Source organism: Equus przewalskii, chromosome 2 (genome assembly GCF_037783145.1).
Source record: "Equus przewalskii isolate Varuska chromosome 2, EquPr2, whole genome shotgun sequence".
Taxonomy (NCBI): Eukaryota; Metazoa; Chordata; class Mammalia; order Perissodactyla; family Equidae; genus Equus; species Equus przewalskii.
The window spans coordinates 23,149,871-23,170,207 of NC_091832.1; the positions used below are offsets into that span (position 1 = coordinate 23,149,871).

The 20,337-nt window shown below is 50.9% G+C and overlaps 1 protein-coding gene across 4 annotated transcripts in view; it reads left to right on the top strand.

The window, feature by feature from the left end:
• Positions 1-20,337, top strand: part of CSMD2 (CUB and Sushi multiple domains 2) — a 592,849-nt gene that overhangs the window by 320,664 nt on the left and 251,848 nt on the right. For 3 of the 4 annotated variants that reach the window (XM_070594988.1, XM_070594992.1, XM_070595012.1), the window contains exons 11-12: positions 1,489-1,592; positions 4,857-4,969. The exons of the other annotated variant lie outside the window; for it this stretch is intronic. In XM_070594988.1, the coding sequence (XP_070451089.1) occupies positions 1,489-1,592; positions 4,857-4,969 (217 nt within the window). The remainder of the gene's footprint in view (positions 1-1,488; positions 1,593-4,856; positions 4,970-20,337) is intronic. 4 annotated transcript variants of the gene reach the window in all.

Genomic DNA, 20,337 nt, shown 5'->3' on the forward strand with positions numbered 1-20,337 from the left:
GTTTGGACAGAAGAAATCTACACAACTAGGAAAGACCATCCACGGGAATTCTCTCCTCCTTGGGTTGTAGAATAGAAAACAAAGGAGCACCTTCAGCTTCCCCACTGGGAGCTCGAAGATCTTCATCAGATTGAAACTGGGCTGAAATGGACAAGGGACCAGCTCAGACCTTAGGAGGGATGCCTCTGTGTGTCCTGTCTTCAGGAAGGGCACCACCACCCACCCACCTAATGCCATCTACAAGCCATCCTAGATTCCTCCTCCTCCCTCAGTCCCCACAAAACCCCAAATACTGCTGAGACCTGTCTCTCTTTTGCATCCCCACTGCCCTCCTCCGTCGCCCACCTAGACCACCACAAAAGCCTGGAGGCGGCCTCAGCAGCTCTGGCCTCACTCCTGCCACATCAGCTTCCACACAACAAGCCAGACTGATGTTTTTCTCAAACATCTGTGTCCCTGTCACCCGCTGTTTAAAACTCTCTACCACCCCTCCCTCAGCATAAACCCCGACTCTTTGGGGCAGGAGGGTATGAGATCCCTTGCACCTAGCTCCAGGCCAACTTCTCAAGTTCTGGAGCTTCCTGAGTCACCTCCTCGCACAGGAGGCCCAACCAGGTTGTCCTCAGGGTGAGGCAGCTAGCAAGTGTGTTCAGTTTATAGACCTGCCATTGAATGACCCTGAACACTTGTTCTGGAATGTTCCATGTCTGCCACCACCCAGGCCTTGTGTACCTGACTCCTCAAAATGTCCCCCTCCCTCTCCCAGCATCCCCCTTTGGCCTGACAGTCTTCCGTAGCCTCCAGAATTCCCTCAGACACTGCCATCATGAACAGCCTCCCCTCTGGCCCCCACCCAGGCTCGGCGAGCCCCAGACCCCTGTGCTCCCCCAGCCCTCACTGTTGAAACCCCACCTCCGAGCCTGGCAGATGGTGAGTGCTTAGTAAATATTTGTTGAAGGCAGGACTACAACAAGTTGAAAGAGAGGAATCTTGTTGAAATCTGCTTCCTGGAACATTCATTTATTCCACAAATAAACAAACAGGAAGGATGGAGAGAAGCAGGCAGAGGAGAGGCTGGGAGAAAATGCTGTAGGTCCCTGGGGGCAAGATAGCTGAGATTCCACATGTGGCCTGAAAAATTGCCACAGAGCCCGCGGGATTTTCTGCGCATTAAAGCGTGAAGAGAGAGTCTAATCATCTCGCAATCGGCCAGATGTGGCTGGTGTTGCCATGACAGCCCCCAGAATTGGCCAGATGTGCCGTGAACATCTTTGGAAAACATCAGGGGACCCCGGAGACTGTGTGGCCTGGAGAGAAACAGTTGACACTCAGAAAGGTGGCATGGGGATGCTCAATCGGCCTGAGGCCAGTGTGGGCTGGTGTCACTGGGACTCTGGGACACATGAGGAAACTTCTTACTCTCCCCACGGCTGTGGAAGTCTCTCCCAGAGCCCCTGCGTCCTCCCTAATCCCGTGCTCCCTCCCTAGGTGATAAAGCTGGCCTTCGAGGAGTTTGACTTGGAGAGGGGCTATGACACCCTGACGGTCGGGGACGGTGGGCAGGACGGGGACCAGAAAACAGTTCTCTACATGTAAGTGAAGCGGAGCAGGTGGTGGGGAGGGCGGGAGCACGGGGCAGCGGGATGGGCTTGCCGAGTCCTGCCTGGTCCCCCTGACCACGCAGGGACGAGGACAAGTGTCCTGCAGAGCTCCTGGTTTCAGCAAAACTCCCTCCACCTCTCTCTACTCCAACCAAGAGAAACAGCCCTGGGCCCCGTCATCATGGGGAATTCGCAGGAAGAATGTCCGGGATGAGCAGTGTCTTGGGAGCGGGGGAGGCAGAGGTTCTGCTTGTGCGCCTGGAACCTTCCGCTTGGCCGTCTGCTTCTGTGCAGACCTCGCTTCTGCCACCCAGCAGCTCCTCCTCAAGGCCACGTTCATCCACATGGTCTGACTTCAGACAGAGGCAGTGGAAGAGTTTTGCTAACCGCCCTGTATGCTCAGAACTATCTGGAAAATGGATGGTTTCAGGGAATTGGGACCACATAGACATAGTGGCCAAATTTTCTCAGTCGAGAAAGGCTAGTGTGGGGTGGTCTAGTCCAGGGAGAGGATAATATGGGGCTGTTCTGCCTGGAGGTCCATTACATTGGGTCTTGGCTCCTGGGGGCCACTTAGCTCCTCCTTTGCTCACCACCATTGGCCTGACAGGAGAACAGGGAAATGCTGCTGTTCAGTGCATGCAGCCCAGCTTCAGGGAGACAGACAGGCCCGACATTGTCCACCTCCCCGGCCAAGAACGAGAGAGGATTTCACATACGTGAGCACCCACTATGTGCCCAGGCCTGTGACGGGAACTTTCCCATCAGTTATCTCATCTAATTTCCACAGCAGCCCCGGGAGAAAGGTGTTGTTGTTCCCATTTAACAGGTGGAGAAACTGAGGCCTAAACGTTGCAAAGATGGTTGGTGGCAGAACCAGCACTTGAGTTCATGTCTTTTGATTTCACTCAAGGTTGGCGTCCCATGCCACACCCCCTCCCAAGCAGACGAGCTCCAGGCTGACACCCTCTGGTCTTAATGCTGAGAGAGGAATGGCTCTTGTGTAAGAGCTGGCATGTCCAGGAGCTGGTGTGTTGTGGGCACTTCCCGCACCTTCCCCACACCTGCCTGGAGAAGATGCTCTCGGGGCAGTTCACCACTGAGTCAGGCGACGTAGCTGGGCCTTGGGATCTCTCGGGAAAAAGGAAAGGGATGTGAGCCTGAAGACACCCTCCCCCTGCCTGCCCCACTGTATTGCTCAGGGTTCTCCAGAGAAACAGAACTGGTAGGATGCGGAGAGAGAAAAGGGATTTATTATAGGGAATTGGCTCACGCGATCATAGAGACTGACAAATCCCAAGATCTGCAGGGCGAGTCAGCAAGCTGGAGAGGAGAGCCAGTGACATAGTTCTAACACAAAGGCCAGCAGGCTCAAGACCCAGGAAGAGCTGATGTTTCAGTTCAAGTCCAAGGCAGGGAAAAAACACAGTTTCAGCTGGAGGTCAGGCAGGCAGGAAGAATTTTCTTTTGCTCAAGAGAGAGTCCACCTTTTTGTTCTATTCAGGCCTTTAACTGATTAGATGAGGCCCATCCACCTTGGGGAGGGCAATCTGCTTTGTTCAGTCTACCAGTTTAAATGTTAATCTCATTCAAAAACACCCTCACAGAAACACCCAGAACAATATTTAGCCAGATATCTGGGCACTCCGGGGACAAGCCAAATTGACACATAAAACTAGCCATCTCACCCACCTCCCCCTCCCCTTGGGGCATCCCCATTACTCACCTGCCCTGGTTTGCTGACTGTGTGGTACGTCAGCTCGGTGCGCCCAAGAGGCCAGGATCCCACTCTGCCTCCTTCCATGACCCCAGTGCGCTTTGTCATAGACAGAACCTTAGAACAGCAGAGTTGAAAAGACTCTTGGGGATCACACAACCCAGTCCCCTCATTTAACATAGAACGAAAAAGCCCAGAGAGGCTCAACCACTTGCTCAAGGTCCCACAGCAAATGAATGGCAGATCCAGGGCTTGCACCCAGGTCTCTGTCACTCAGGTTCATGTCTTTTGATTTCACTCAAGACATTCACTCAGTTTGAGTGACCCCCCAACAAGTTCTGCAGCAGCCCAGGGGCTCTCCCACCACCCTCGGATCTCTTTAGGCCAATGTCAGTCTCAGAACTTCAGAGAAACACATGTAAATGGGTGGGCTCCTTTGTTGTCATAACTGGGTTACACAGAGGAAAAGCATAGCTTTGGCCTTCTCCCTGCTCACCGCCACTCCAAAGTCAGGAGCCAGCCGGCCTCAATCCTTACTCATTACAGCTTGTCAGAGCCCCCAGTCAAGGGATGTCACACCGTCCAAGCTGGTGTATCCCAGGAGGTCTGTTCCAGCTCCACCCCCGTGGCACTCAGGGTGTGCTGGTCATCTCTCTGCAGCCAACTCACTGGTCACCCCCAAGCTTTGAGACCCCGGGGTGGAGCAGAGATTAGAACCCATTAATCTACTCACCCCTTCCACAACCCCCACACCCCGTGCATGCTGGTGATTTGTCTGTTCTCAACAGAAAGTGGAAGCCAGGTTTTTCTGGAAACCCCAGCCCATGCAGCAGACTCTGGCTCTGCCATTCCCCAGCAGGCTGACTTTGACAAACCACCATCCATTTTGCACCTCTGTCTTCTCATCTGTACAGTGGGGATAACCAACCCCTACCTCACTGGACTCTTGGGGGCATTAAATGAGATAATGGGTGGGAAATTGTCTGACTTGAGTAGGTGCCTGGTAAATGTGAGTTGAATTAGATTCCTTCCCATGTTTAAACTCTCTCCTTCAGAAAGAATGTGGCCCTGGGGAGATGGCTGCACTTTGAACCCCATTGCTCATGCTAGAATGGAAGGAGATGGCTCATGAAAAGGAATGGCTGGGTTCCGACGGGGGAGATGGGTTTCTGTCTGTGTCTTTTCTGCAGTTCAGTTCACATGAAAGATCAAAGGTTGCAGGAGTATAGACATCCCCTTGATTAGATCTGGCTTCAGCTGCCCCTGTCCCCTGAGCAAGCCAGGACACAGACCTCTCTCGTGAGCCCCAGGGTCTGGGCTAGCGAGTTGCAGTTGAGATTCAAGCTCCACCCGTAGCCGATGGGGAGGTGTGCTGAGTCTCCCAGCACGTGGCGCACATGTCAGAAACACTTTGGGGCCCAGGATGCACCCGAGTGGGGCCTGGCTCCTAGATATTCCTTTCAATGTCATCAGTCAGACAGTCATTCTGTTGGGGTGCCATGGTGGGTGCATGCCTCTAAATCTCTTTCTCTTTACAGCCTAACAGGTACGTCGGTCCCGGATCTCATTGTCAGCACCAACCATCAAATGTGGCTCCTCTTCCAGACTGATGGCAGTGGCAGCTCCCTGGGATTCAAGGCTTCTTACGAAGGTAACTGCTCTTGAGGAGCCAATGAACTTGCCCTAGCACCAGACACTTAGGGTCTGGAGTTGGAGTCAGAAAAGCCCTGGGTTCGAATCCTGGTTCCACACTGCACCAGCTTCCTCTCCTTCGGCACGTTATTCGACTCCTCTGAGCCCCAGCCTCCTTCTTTGTCCACTGGGTCTCCTGGGTTGTTCTGAGGATTCCCTGGGATAAATCACTTAGAATGCTGGGCACACAGCACCAGGCACATACGTCACTTCCATCCCCAATTCATACCTGGCTTGTATAGACCGTTTAAAGGCCCCATAAACTTTCTGAGCCTTGCTTATTTTTAAAAGTCTTGAGACTGGAGACAGTAGCTTCCCCTGATACCCTATTTGGGTGTCACAGTGATGAGCGACTGTGTGCACAGGGCTAGGGACAGACACACGCCATTGGTGACCTGAGGAGGATGCAGATGAGAGTGACCTTCATCTCTTGATGGAAGCAGGCATTAAGGGAATAGAAAACTCTGGGGCCCAAGCAATACCACCGTCACCCCTCCGTGCACATCCAAACCTCTTCTTGGCCGATGACTGCTAATGAGGATCCCCACCAAAAGGGGAGCAGAAACCATCCCTCGAGTATTTGTTAAGGCCCCAGCAGGTATCAGGCCCCAGAGCAGCACTAGGGGAGCAGATGACCAGGTCTGGGCCCTTTCCCAGGGGGCCTGCACTCTAGTAGTGAGACAGAGAAGATGACAAATGAGCTATGATTAAAGGAAGAGAGTTGGGGCAGAGCGAGTCAGTGGGAGCACAGAGAAGGGGCAGCCATCCTTTCTGGGGCATCAGGAAAGCCTTTATCAAGAAAGTGAGCCTGAAGTCTTTAAATCGACTCGGTGGCTTGGCTCCTAGAGAGACAGGAGGTGGGGTTGGGCAGCTAGAAGGTACCCTTCCTCCACCCCTTCCAGAGACCTGATGTGAGAGGATGTAAGGGGAGCAGCTCCAAAGGACTCTTCTTCCGCTCAGTGGACCGAGGCCTCTTCCCGTGCCAGGAGCTGTGCTCTGCTCCAAGCTGGGTACACAGGAGGTGTATCAATTTCCTAGGGCTGCCCTAATGAAGTGCCACAAACTGGGCAGCTTAAAACAGCAGCAATGTGTCCTCTCACAGTTCTGGAGGCCGGAAGTCTGAACTCGAGGTGTCGGGAGGGCCATGCTCCCTCGAGACTCTGGATAGGACCCTTCCTCGCCTCTTCCTCGCTTCTGGTGGTGGCCGGCAGTCCTTGGTGCTCTTTGGCTGCATCACTCCAATCTCTGCCTCTGCGGTCACATGCATCCCTGTCTGTCTCTCTCTTCTTCCCGTAAGGACACCGGTCATATTGGGTTAAGGGCTCACCCTCCTCCAGTATGACCTCATCTTAACTTGATTACTTCTGCAAAGACCTATTTCCAAATAAGGTCACGTTCACAGTACGGGGAGTTAGGACTCAACATATCTTTTGGGGAACACAATTCAACCCATAATGGAGGCCAGGCCATATTTCCTGCTAACACTGTCATCCCATGATGCCCACTGGTAAGGACGATGGGTTTACTGTTCTAAGAACAGGAAGCATGTGTCCAGGTGAGCCCGAACAGCAGATGGAGAATGCCTGGGGAGCGACAAGTGCTGAGTCCAATCCCATTTCTAGCTCCATGGCAGGTCAGGGAGCCTCTGTAGGGCTGTTTCTTCATCTGTGAAATAGAGACAATGATATGACCTAGGTCACAGGGCTATGGCGAAGACTAAGTTTAGATAGAGAATGTGAAAATAAGAAGTGTGGCAAATTGCAAAGCAATTATTGAGTAACTGATGAGTGAGTACGTAGGTAGTTAAATGAATGGGCTTTTCTGGTACATGAAGTTACACACAAGCAGCTGTGGGCAGTGGAAAGAGTGCCAGATGACATCAGGAGACCCCAATTCAGGTCCAGCCTCTGACACTCACTACTTTGAAAATGGGAATGGACTTGGACTCGAAGTTTCGAAGGTTTCCCCATTTCTGAACTTCTATGGATGTTGAGCAGTGAATGTTTCCGGAAGTGGGGAGGAATGATCCCGCGTCTTCGACACGCTCTTATTAATCTGTCCATATTTTATCAATAGCTTGGATAAGACATAAATAGCACGTACTTAAAAGGGATAACAATACACCAATCAGCAAACAGCATGCAGGATGATCTCGATGGGGTAGAGCTTTGGGCTAAATTACTAGGATAAGATGAAGTGGGGGTAAATATCAAGTCCGTGTTAAGCTTCAAAAAAATCAGCAACTAGAATTTATCCCAGGGAGTTAGTTGTGCTTTATTCTGTTCTGATCAGGCATCAGAGAATTGAGCTTAGATATGGGGACCTCAGCTTGAGATGGATGAGGAGAGGACCTCGGTTAAACCCAGTGAGAAAGGTTAACAACCCCCGGCATGTTTATTCAGAGGAAAAGTGGACTCAGGGGAACTTGAGAGCTGTGTACGAATCTCTGAAGGGCTGTTGTGTGGGAAAGAGGGGTTAGACTGGTTTGGTACAGCTTCATTGGAAAAGAAAGGGACACATTTGTTAAGAGCCTACTGTGTACTAGAAGCTTGATGTTTGTTATCTCGGGGTTTTCAGTCATGCAAAGACTTGGGGTGCCCTCAGAGACCACCAAGGTGGGATAGGGGATGCCTAGCAGGGGGTGCTCTGCCTCTGCTTCCATCTCTTCTGTTCCCATAAGCCTTCTTTTAAGAGGGAATTTGTAGCTAAACACGCATTTGAAGAACACTGCTTCATCTCATTCCCTGCTCACAGCTACATGATGGCTGGTCTCTTACAGATGAGGAATCTGAGACTCAGAAGTAACCTGCCGGGGATCACACAGAACTGTGGGACCTAGCAGGGTGGAGACTTGATCCTGTCTCTCTCTGGCTTCGATGACCATGACTTTTCCTCTGTACCAGGAGCCTCCCAAAGTGGCAGAATTTCAATTCCTTGTAAAGGCTTTATAGAAGCCAAAGCTTCGCCCCAACGAAATGGGCCATATATCATGAGCCCCGCTTCCTTGTTCCCGCAGGTTGGGGTTTTGTTCATTAGCTCATTTGTCCATTTCACCCAGCCAGTATTGATTAAGCTTCTGTTATGTGACAGGCTGGGTGCTGGGGTTACAACAGCGAGCAACATAGACACAGTCTAAAAACATACACTGGGTGACTGCTGGTCATGGACAAGGTATGGCAGGGCTTTTCCTTGGATCCCTGACAAATTAGGAAGAGAGTCTGGGCATTCAGAGACATCGCTAACCCACAGGGCCTACACAGGTGCTGCACAGAGAGGCAGCAGGTTCTGTGAAGACAGAGCAGACTCTGGAATTGAACCAGACCTGGTGAATCCCAGCCTGGTCCCAGCTGCGTGACCTTGGGCAAGTCCTGTGCTCTCTCTGAGCCTCAGTTTCCCCACTCATAAAATGGAGACCACCATATAGCCTTGTTAAAAAAGTGAAATAAGATCACAGGAAGTTCCTTGCGTAGCATCTAGCACAGAGGGGCACCCTCCCCTGGGGTCATTGAAGTTCCTCTCCACCCAAACTTTCCATGATTATCACTGCTCTCCACTCCGGGGTGTGTCCTCTTCTGCCGGGGACACCTGCTCCTGGCCTGTCCTCCAGGTGGCCCATTCTTGCTCCAATAGGCCCCAGTTCTATGTCCCTGCTGTACACCTGCACTCCCCAGCAGGGGCTGTCACTCCCCAGACTGGCTGAGAAGTGAGATGGTTCACTGTGGCACGGTGTAGGGTTGGGGACAGCGGTGGCAGAAGGCAGATTCAGGTCACGAAGACTCTTGAGACCTCGTAAAGAGTTTGCACTTTGTGCAGCAGGAAGAAGAACCTGTGAGGGTTAAATGTCAGGATGGGCCTGCCTCTCCCTCTTGTCCCTTCCACCCTTGACCTTTGTTTGAGAGGTGAAACCCATGGGTCTCACACCTGCATGGTGAGGAGCCCCTCTACTGTAAAGTGAGTGGGTCAGTGGAGTTCTCTGGTCCCTTCCCATCCTGCTCTCGGCGTCTCTCGCCTGCAGCCTCCTGCTTCTCCTCCACCTCTCTGGATGCTCCCTCACAGCTCCTGCACCGTGCCTCACTGCCCCTTCAGGGCAGGCACTTCTCAGGGTCTGTTCTCAGCTTCCCATCCTCTTTTTTCTAGAACCTTCCACAGTTGATCACATCTACTTCCATGGCTTCAGCCTCAACCTAAACATTAGTGACTTCCAAATTTGTTGCCCACTTGCATATCAGCCTACCTGTGACACATCTTATACAGCTTGCCCCTCAGACATCTCAAACTAACCCATCTGTGTCAGTCTGCTCTGGCTGCCATAACAAAACATCATAGACTGGTGGCTTGAACAAGAGAAATTTATTTCCGCACAATTCCAAAGACTGGAAGTCCAAGACCGATGTTCTGGCCAGTTCAGTTTTGGCCGGGCTCTTTCTGGCTTGCAGAGTGCTCCGTCTCACTTTGTCCCCATGTGGCCTTTCCTCAGTGCGTGCAGCTGGAGAGGGACAGCACAAGCTCTCCAGTGTCTCTTCTCACAAGGACCCTAATCCTATCAGATCAGGGCCCCACGCTTATGACCCCGCTTAACCTTTATTAGTTCCTTAGAGGCCCGTCTCCAAACACAGCCACTGTGGGGCTAGAGCTTCAACATATGAATTTGGGGGAGATGCAAAGATTCTGTCTATAACGCTATCCAAGACCGAGCTCACCATCTCCATCCCCCACACGCACCCCTGCTTCTGTGTCTCCATCTGGATGAACAGCGCCACCATCCTCACCACCACTCGGCCTCATCTCCAGCTCTGCCTTTTCCCTCTCCCACCTCTGGCTCCATTCCCAGGTTCTGTTGGTTCTCCCTCTGTGGCGTCCCAGCCCCTCTGTCATTGCCGTGGCCGAGGCCCTCATCACCTCTCACTTGAATGGCAGCACAGTCCTCCTCCCGGGCGTCCCTGACTCCAAGCCTCTCCCCGACCCCATCCGTCTGCCACGTGCAGCACAGTGATCTTCCTGGAATCCACATCTGGCACAGTGCCCTCCTACTTACAAAAAAAAAAAAACTTTAATGACAATTTCTTATTGCTTTTAGGATAAAATCCACTCGTTCACATGGCATCCAAAGTTCTCTATGATCATAACTCTAAGCCAAATCTGCTCCTATGAACCAATTCCAGGCAGAATTACAGTTTATTAATCTGTGCATCCGACAGGGCCTAGCCCAGAGCCTGGCACACAACATGTGCTTAGAAAAGCTCTCAGAATTAAGTGGCAATGTGCAAATTACACAGGCACAATCAAGCACCCTGCCTCAGCACCTCTCAACCCCCTTTTGCTCACTTTACCACCTCCCAGTGCTCAGGGCCAAAAAGCCCACCCATTCTCCACCGCCCCACTAGGCTTTGGGGTTGACAAATCCAATTTATCATTGACTTCAGTCATTGGCTCTGGGCATGATCTGCAGCCAGTCCCTCCGCATCTCTGAGCCTGAGTTTTCTCATCTGGGAAGAGGACTGATAAAAGTTTATCTCACAGGGGACTTACAAGGACTCAGTGTAGTGAAGCCCCCGGCTTAGAGCCTGGCGGTTAGTAAACACTCAGTTCAAAGCCAGCTCTGTTCCCCCACTTTCCAGTCCTGTGGCTCCTCTCCCAACCTGCACCCGTGGCCCAAATCTTCAGAATTCCTATGCCCCATCTTAGCCCTCCTTTTACCCAGCTCCTGGGGAATTTCATAGAGGACAGACATCTTGGCTGAGGGCTGGGAGGGTGCCCGGGATGCAGATGCTCCACAGGTAGCATGAGGCGTTTGAGGGCAGAGACCTCCCCAGGCACACCTGGCCCCATCATCATCAATACCTTCTCTGCCCCAGTTCAGGTAACAAGGATCTTCCTTGGAGGCAGGCAGGTGGCTCTGCAGTATCACCTCTCCCCCTCCTTAGAAGTGCGATCCCCTGGGTGGGAAAATTGGGGGAGTTATTCCCCAGAAATCCTTCCAGTTCTGCTTGTCACAATCCTAAGTCGGGGTGGGGGAGGGGAGTCAGGCTGTGTCAGTATCTGAGTACTCGAGCCTAGAAACTCAGTCCCCCTCCATGAGGGCAGCCAGCTGCAGGAAATGCATTCACAGTTGCAATTGATTTGCTTTGCTTCCCAGTAGAACAAGAAATATTTAAGGAACAGGCAATTAGCACTCACCAGAAATATTATAAAATTACATACAACTTACTAACAAGTTTTAGCATCAGTCTGGGAGTCTCCTTGCTTCCTGCCTGGAGCCTGGAATCTGGCAGCCTAATGCTCAATCTGGGAGGCTGGCCCCGGGGAAGGAACGAGCTGGGCCCCTGACCCTGGAGATACAGAGGAGCAGGGTGGTAGAGATTGTGCAGAAAGGATGCTCAGCAGTCCAGGGGACCGTGTTGGAAATGAGGACACCTGGGCATTCAAGGTTGTCTAAGCCCCTATTATGTGTTGCAGACACTGTTCAGGACATTGGGGCTACAAGGACAGCGGGACAGTCTGTGCCTCCACCTAAGTCAAAGTCTGTCTTCACTAGAGTCAAGGAAGGGCGAGAAGATGGGAAATATCAAGGAGGGGCAGCTAACCTTGCTGGAGAGCTTCAGGGAAGGCTTCCTGGAGGAGCTGGTGTCTGAGACTTGCTTGAAGGGTGAAAAGGAATTGGTCAGACATCTCTGAGAGAGAGAACTAGTTGGCTGAGAAAGCTGACATGCCCCTAGGGTTAAAGCTAAAACCTGCACAGAAATAAAGTTTGAGAGCAAGTAGGGAGAAGATAGCCAAGACTAGCCCTCTGCAGGCAGTGCCTCCATCCCCTTCCCCAGGATGTAACTCTGGCGCTGGGCACAGGTGAGCCTCCTGAAGGAAATGGCGTTGGAGCTGGCCTGGAGAGGAAGCCGAGGGCAGCAGACCAGTGTCATGGACTCCACTCCTTTTCAGACAGCGCCTGTCCTCCTATCAGAAGGTCACGCATGTGGTCATTTTCAGCCTCAAGTCTGCTATTTCAGGACACCTCTGCTGCTTCTTGTTTCATCCCCATGAGCTGAGAGGCCCACACTTTCCAGCTTCGGCCAGGAATAACACCAGGCGTATTCCTAAGACACTCACTGAGTTTCTGTGATGCCCTTAAAGCTTTCTCAGGCTCTGGGAGCTGGAGTTTACCTAGATACAGGCAGCTGCTGCCTCCTCTCAGGAAAACCCAGGGAGACCTTGCTATGCTCAAGCCTGTCTTGGCCCCTAGGGGCAGAGGCGGTAAAGAGAGGAGGATGCTGCACCATTAAAATTCAGCAGGAGGTAATTTGTCAATGAAATATACTCTAAATACATGGACTTTTGCAAATGACAAGCTCCAGTTTGGGGCTAAAGCAGCTTAGAGGCAACCTAAATGTTCTACACGTCCATAATTACTCCTGTTTCCCAACCTCCTTCAGCCTGTGACGCACCCATGACAGTGTGGTGGAGGAAGGAGTGGGGAGGGAAGAATATCACCCACTTTGTCCTCCCACACCTCCATCCTATTTGTGAAAATCGTGTGCAGAGAGAGATGCACAAATACCCAGAGACACACATTCAGATGGACTGTGTCTCTTGCCTGCTTGTGCCCTTATCATCATCAGAAGTAGAAAAGTGGAGTGGGATGTGGTTCTAAGGAAATCCATGAGATCCGGGCATGCCCAGAGCTCATCTTAATGTTCCAAAGATGTCCTGGTCACTCGACGGGAGTTTGTGCTGATTGAACAATGGATCTGTAGCACTTAGTATGCATAAGACACTATGCTTGGTTCTGGAGATACAAAGAGCAGAAGGGATGGGACCGCTATATTGGAGGAGCTGACAACCTACGAAATAAAACATCAATGACTCATCAGTCATTGAACCAGGCTCTTCATGGTCTCCCTCAGACCATCTCTCTGCCCTCATCTCACCATCACTTCCTCCACATTGAACTTCTAACTATTCTCCAGACACTATGCTCTCTTCCTCTGTTTCCCCTTTACTGCTTCTTTCCTTCCATCCTTCCCTTCATCGTCCCCTCACCATTCCTCAAACATTTATCGAATGCCTCCTCTGTGCCTTGATAGACATTTCAAAACTACTGTCTCGGTCCTCAAGAAACTTTTCGTTCAACAGGGAGAAATCATGCCAAAAACCACAGCATTGCAGCTATAACAGAAAACTGTCCAAGGGGGCTGAGAGAGAGAGAGTGCTCCTAGCCCACCTGGACCATTCGAGGGAAGATCCCAGTGCAGGAAACACTTGAGCTGACACTGAAAGATGAGTGTTTGTCTGGCAGACAAGCAAGGGGTGTTCAATTCAAGAAGAGAGGACAGCAGGTGCCAAGTTAGAGCAATGTGAGAGCTGGCTGGGCCCTGCCAACAACAGGACAGTAGTGACAATGAGGAAACCCCTACTGTTACAGGTTACGTGCCATGTGCCAGACATTTTCACAACTGTCTTATATACATCAGCTCATTAAATCCTCAAAACAACCCTGTAAGGTGAATGTTATTATTACCTCTTCCGCTTTACAGATGAGAAAACTAGGGCTCAGAGAGAATAAGCCATATGCCCAAGGTCTGCTACTTTGTGTCAGAGCCAGGCTTTAGATCCAGGACCCTCTGACATCAGAGCCCTCGCTCGTCACCGTCACACTATCTTGCCTCCCTACAAGTCGCTCTGTTGTATAAATCTCAAGATCAGAGATGGCCAAAGATGAGGCTGGCATGGGAGAGGGTAGGCAAAGTCCTGCTGTGCCATGGAGTTAGGGTTTTAATCTGTGGATTTTAGGATGCCATGGAAGATCAATGAGCAGGGCACGGTAATGATCAGATCTTCATTTCTGAGTGATCTCGCACTGCTTTGCAGAGTACAGAATAGAGGGAAGAGGCAGGGGACCCACTCTTGTCTGATGCCCCCAGCAAGGTGAGAAATTGCGAAGGGCTGCACTAAGGTGGTGAGAGAAGGGATGGAGAGCAGAGGGTGCTGGGATGTTTAGGAGGAGGGGCCAATCCGAGTGGTTAGTGAGGGCTGCAGGTGCGGAGGGGAAGGCAGAATCCAAGCTGCTTCCTGTGTCTGGCTTGGGCAAGCCCTGTGAAGCCTCTCCCCTTCTCCTGGCCCAAGACCAGAGCTGCCTCCTCTGCTCTCCCAAAGGCTGTGTGGTCAGGTGTGCACCTCCCCCCTTGCCCTCATCAGCTGTGCTGTAATTATTTCTGTACCCACCTGACTATGAGTTCTCCAAGGGCAGGGCCATGGGCCAGGCAGCTCAATATCTTTAGTGCTGAGCATGGCATTTGGCAGTTTCAATACAATAAAGATTAGCTGAACTCACCCATTCAACAGAGTATGCTCTGTGTTCCAGGCACCGTGCCAACTGCTGGGTACACAGAGATCAGCAATGCGTATCAACGCAATCGACGCTTGCCTTCATAGGGCTTACATTCCAGCGGGTGGGGAGACAAGAAGCAAGGAGGCCAACCCGGCAGCCAGTGGGGAGCAAGGGGGCTGAGTTGGTGAATCAGCTTGTCCCTGATGCCCAACAGAGTAATCCCTGCTCATTTGCCCATATTCCCACGGCTACCCGCAATGTCTAGAACAGTAACTAGTCAAATGAATACATGAATGCTTATAAGGGGCATCAGGGCTATGAAGGACAAGAGTAGATGCCTAGAAAGAAAAGAAAAAGGGGAATTTCTAAGAGGCATCATTAGGGAAAGCATCTTTGAGGAGGTGACATCTTAAGCTAGCGTGCGGAGTCAGCGTGTGAAGGAGAAGACAGGAAACTGCAGCCCAGGCCGAGGGAGCAGGGGATAAAGGAAGGAAGAAATGAAGCCCCACCCTTGGAAAGACAGCACTTCACAGCCCGAGCTCGGCCTCCCCTTCTTCCTCCGAGTGGAGCTGCCCTTCTTGGAGCTCATCAACTCGTGAATTTATAGAGACGTGATGCAGCTCCTTCTGAACAGACATTGTCATAAAGGAGGATTCCAATTTGGTGTTAGAAATTGAAAAACCTGGGGAGAAGACAGTGAGGTTGATCACAGACGATAGGAATTAAACAGCCGAGAAGAGGGAAGCGAAAGTGCCCAGCGGCAGAGCCGTCGTCATGGAATTCAGAGGTGTCTTTGAAGCGCTCCTCTCGTATTCCCTAGCTTGCTTTTGGTAGGCGAGGAGAGAGATAAACACTTATAAAATGGAATTATGTGAAACCAGATAACAGGAAACCACATGCATGATTTTCTCCAAGTCAAAATTGGGTTTGTCAATTGGCACTTCTGGGCCCTGGCGTCAGACGTGGTCAGCCCCTCGCCAGGAGAGTCCAGATCAGGTGCCTTTCAGGCAGGCAGTGGAGCACGGGCAGCCCTCTGCAGGAAGGCAGGGGGCTCTGGTCGCTGTGTTCCCAGCAGGGGTTGGCTCTGGGCTTGGAGCGAAGGGCCAGACCAGGACAAGAGATGTTCAAGGGACAGAAGATAGCCACCAGCTCTCTCTGCCTTCCTGGAAAGAGCTCCCGAACCCTCAAACCATCCTGCTCTGTTCTTCCCCTCCCCTCCACCCAATCCTGGTTCTGTGGTCTACACCTGCACCCCTCCAGTGCCTTGGACCTCTTTGCCAAATGCTCCTTTAAACCTGGCTTCCCCTTGAGGTCACCATTTAGAGTAGCCCTCTCCACTGCCAGCAGCTCCTGTCCCCAGACCCCATGAACTTCACACTGGAGAGGTGGGCTCACGTGTTCTCTCTCCAGTGCTATTGCACCTGTGTAAACCTGTCCTCCTTTGACCCAGTGCTGTCTCCACCTCTGCCACTTTCCACCCTCCTCATTAATGTCACCAGTCTCTTCCTCTCTACTCCAAGTCTTGCCATGATCTTGCCTCTCAGTTTCTTGACCTTCTCACTCCTGTTCAGTGCACTCCACCCTGGCTACAGCTGGACCTCGACTCCAGCGCCTCTGACATCTTGACTTCACCCATCCTGCTCTGGGGGCCCTGGTCCCTCAGCTCCCTACCCGCTACTCCCTCTGCTCCTGTTCATCATCCTTCCATTGACCTCTCCATTCCACCATCCCCTCCTGCCTTGTTCACTTCTTTCTTTCTTTAGCCTGAGCCCCTAGGATCACACTTGAGCCGTTCTTTTGACAAGATCCTCAACTCCTTGCCCCATTGTCCTTCCATTTCTCCAAACCCAACCCCACCCCTCAATCAATCCTACAGCTCCTTTCCCCATTTCTACATGAACCGAGTTACTGAGGGCTCTGAGACGTGTCACACAGCCATGCTCAGCAGTGCCCCTATAAATGAGTCATCGCCGCCTTTTGTGGGCCCCAGAGGTACATGGCCATCCATCTTGCCGTGGTTCCCTCTTCTCCAGGTGATTGCTTCAGACGTTCTTGTCCACATCAAGTCCTTTTCCCCATGGCTAGTCCCTCAGCTTCAGCAATGACCATGACCTCCTCCTCCACTTAGAAAATAGAGCCTGTGTCACCATAGGATCTCCTTCAACCTCCTGCCATCCTGCCTGAAAGCTCATTGTAATCCCCTCTTCCATCCTTCCACGAGGGAAGGAGAGCTTCCTGGTCTCCAAGGCTAGCCCCACATCGTGATCTGGGTCCCATGCCTCCTGCCTTCTCTAGAGCCCGCTGTCATTCCCCATTTCTCCTCCATATCATCACTTAACCATTTAATCTCTCTCTCTCTCTGTCTCTCTCCCTCCCTAGCATTTAAATATAGTCAGGTTTCTCCCATCTTAAAAATACTGTTAAGGAGCCGGCCTGGTGGCGCAGTGGTTAAGTGCGCACATTCTGCTTCGGCGGCCCAGGGTTCACCGGTTCGGATCCCGGCTGTGGACATGGCACTGCTTGGCAAGCCATGCTGTGGTAGGCGTCCCACAAATAAAGTGGAGGAAGATGGGCACGGATGTTAGCTCAGGGCCAGTCTTCCTCAGCAAAAAGAGGAGGATTGGCAGCAGATGTTAGCTCCGGGCTAATCTTCCTCAAAAAAAAGAAAAAGAAAAAAATACTGTTAAACTGCTCCCCTCTAGGCCCTACTCCTCATGAGTTACCACCTAACTTCTCTCTATTCCTTCATTGCCAAGAAATGCCTGCTGTAAAAGTCAACAACTCACCCTGCATCCTCTTCCTCTTCTCCCATTGGCTGTTTAGCCCCATCCTTACTCTCAGTCTGCTCCTGCCAGTATCAACAGTGACCTCCTTTTGCTAACCTGCTTTTCAATCCTGTCTAAACTTCCCTGCAGCCTTTGATGCTGTCGATCTCCTTGAACCTCATTCTTCTCTAAGCTTCTGTGACCCCACGCTCCCAGGATTTTAGTCTAGCATTCCACTGGTCCCTTCAGTGTGCCTCACTGTCCTGTCCGGGACTGACATCTCTTCTCACTCTCCTTGAGTGATCTCATCCTTCTTATGGCTTCTTTACCATCTATGAGCTAAATCTCAAATTCTCTTATTTCTAGACCAGACTTCTCCTGAACTTAAGCCCCAAGTAGCCATTTTCTTCTAGATGCATCCACTTGGAGGTGCACAGACACCTCAAAACTCAGCACACCCTACTGAGGACCATCCAGACCTGCTCCTCCTCCTGCATCCTTGTCTCCGTGAAAGCACACCCAGGTGCCCAGGCCAAACCCTTCCATCACTGAAGAACACAGCCTCGCCTCTAACCCCTACATCCTCACTCTCAGGATGGCCTATGGCTTCCTCCTGCTGTACACCTCCCAAATCTTCTGCCTCTCTCCATCCCTCTGCCTCTGGTGCCAGTCCAGGATGCCATCAAAACATCTCCCAGGCTATTGTGAGCCTCCCACTAGATTGGAAGCTCCATGGAAGCAAAACTTGTTCTCCGTTGCACCCCCAGTGCCCAGCAGGGTGGCTCACACTAAGTAGACACTCAAATGTTTGTTGAATGAAAGAATGATTTCCCTGCCTCCAGAACTACTGCCCCCAGACCATTCTCCAGACAGCTGTCAGTGTGATCTTTTAAAATACAAAGTGTAAAATGCTAAATAGAATGAAACCCTGTATTGACTTCCCATTGCCTGCCATCTGAAGTCCAGTCCTGTTAGCAGATTGCACAGGCCCTTTCGTGTGTTGACCCTGCAAGCATTTCCCAGCCTTATCTCTCATCACTGTCGAAAGTACTTGCATTTGTGGGAAGACAATGTTGCACAGTGGTTAAGAGCCCTAGAACCGTACAACGCGAGTTTGGATCTCAGATCCACTGCTTCCTAGCTCTGTGACCTTGGATGATTACATGATCGCTCTGTGCCTCAGTTTCCTCCTCTTTAAAATACAGATGATAGTACCTAGTTCACAGGGTTACTATAAGGATGAAATGAGACAGTATCTGTAAAGTGCTCAGAGTGGCTACACGCACGATCCTACAGTCTTTCCTCTGAGACTTTGCATGGGTTCTTCTCAGCTAAATGGCCCTGCTTCTCATTTCTCTCCCACTTACTCCTTTCTTTCTTTTTCCAGCTTTATTGAGATGTAATTGACATATAACATCGTATAAGGTGTACAGCATGATGATTTGATATATGTATGTATTATGAAATGATTACCACGATAAAGTTAGCTAACGCCGTCACCTCACATAGTTACAATTTGTGCGTGTGTGTTGAGAACTTTTAAGAGCTACTGTCTTAGCCACTTTCAAATATACAATACATTGTCGGGAACTACATCACCATGCTGCACATTGCACCGCCAGTACTTCCTCACCTTATAACTGGAAGTTTGTACCCAGTGACCACCTTCACCTGTTTCCTCACCCCCACATCTGGTAACTACTGCTCTTCTCTCTGTTTCCATGAGTTCGGTTTTGTGAGATTCCACATATAAGTGAGATCCTACAGTATTTGTCTTTCTCGTCTGACTTATGTCACTTAGCATAATGCCCTCAAGATTCATCCTTGTTGTCACAAATGGCAGAGTTTCCTTCTTGTTTATGGCTGAGTAATGTTCCAGAATGTGTCTGTGTGTGTGTTTGTGTATTTATATACACCACATTTTCTTTATCCATTCATCCATTGATGGATGCTTAGGTTGTTTCCTTTTTTGGCTATTATGAATAATGCTGCACTGAATCCCACTTATCCTTTCACCTGCTAACTCCTGCGCAGCCTTCAGACTCAGCTTAGACATCACCCCCTCCAAGAAGCCTCTCCTGATGGGTCTGGGGGGAGGTAAGGGAGGCGCTCACCCTGGGCATAAAATTTAAGGCATGTGGGGGATGCCAAAAAACTCAATAATTAAGGTAAATAATATTTTAATGCAGTACTTTTAAAAATCAAGATTAGTAGAAAATATCCATGGTAAAAGACATATACAATTTAAATAACAATAGGCTCCGATAGCCAAGACTAGGGTGAGGCAAATGAGGTGAGTCGTACAAGTGCTAGGTCGGATCTGATCTTTGAGTTTTGGTGTTTTTCTTCATGTTGGATTTGATTTAGATGCATTAATTTTGATTTTCCAAAAAAAAAAAACAAAACATTGCACCAAGATATTGTTTGTCTTGATTGCTGCGTTTTTGGTGGTCCCTAAAATTTTGTGCCCAAGATTAGCACCTCACTCCCCGCACCCTATTTCTCTCCCCACTCCAAGGTTGAGTTAGGTGCTCCTTCTGGGCGCTTCCACAGCACGAATCACCCTGTGTCATGAATACCTGTTTCCTTGTCTGCATCATGACTGGATTGTTCAGTCCTTGAAAGAAGAGCCCATAACCAGATCTCAAGCGTCTAGCACAGACACTGGCACACAGTAGGTGCTCATTATATGCTTCTGATTGCATTGACGGCAGGAGAAATTGAGTGAGTGTGGGCCTGTGGGAAAGACTGTGCCTACACAATGAGGAGGACACTGGTTCTGATGAGCAGAGTACACCCTCAGACCAGCTGCTGTGGGCAGGGACACAGGCAGGTATACCCCAAATTTATATCTTCTACGGCGTGCTGGGGCCTCACTAAGAAACCTTAAATCTGGGTCCTGTCCCAGCGATAGAATCCAGCTCTGTCTTCAAAGGCTGGGCAGCTTTCATCAGGACTCAGAATGTCTGCAGTGGCAGTCCTGGCCAGGGTCTCGTGTGCCAGAGAGAGCATGTTTGGGGACACCTGGGAGAAAGAGGGCCTTGCTATTTGCTTCTCCAGGACGACTTGTCACAGGGACCCCTTCTTCCTTCCCTTCAGATGCCCTGGAGCTCGGGGACCTGGCGCAAAGGGGCCCCTTCCCAGGAATGCCTCAGTGTGTGCCCTCCCGTCCCTGGCATGACAAAAGCCAGCTTCACAGGAGGGCCCAGTTGTGCTTCGGCAGGTGTGTGTGTAGAGGGTGAG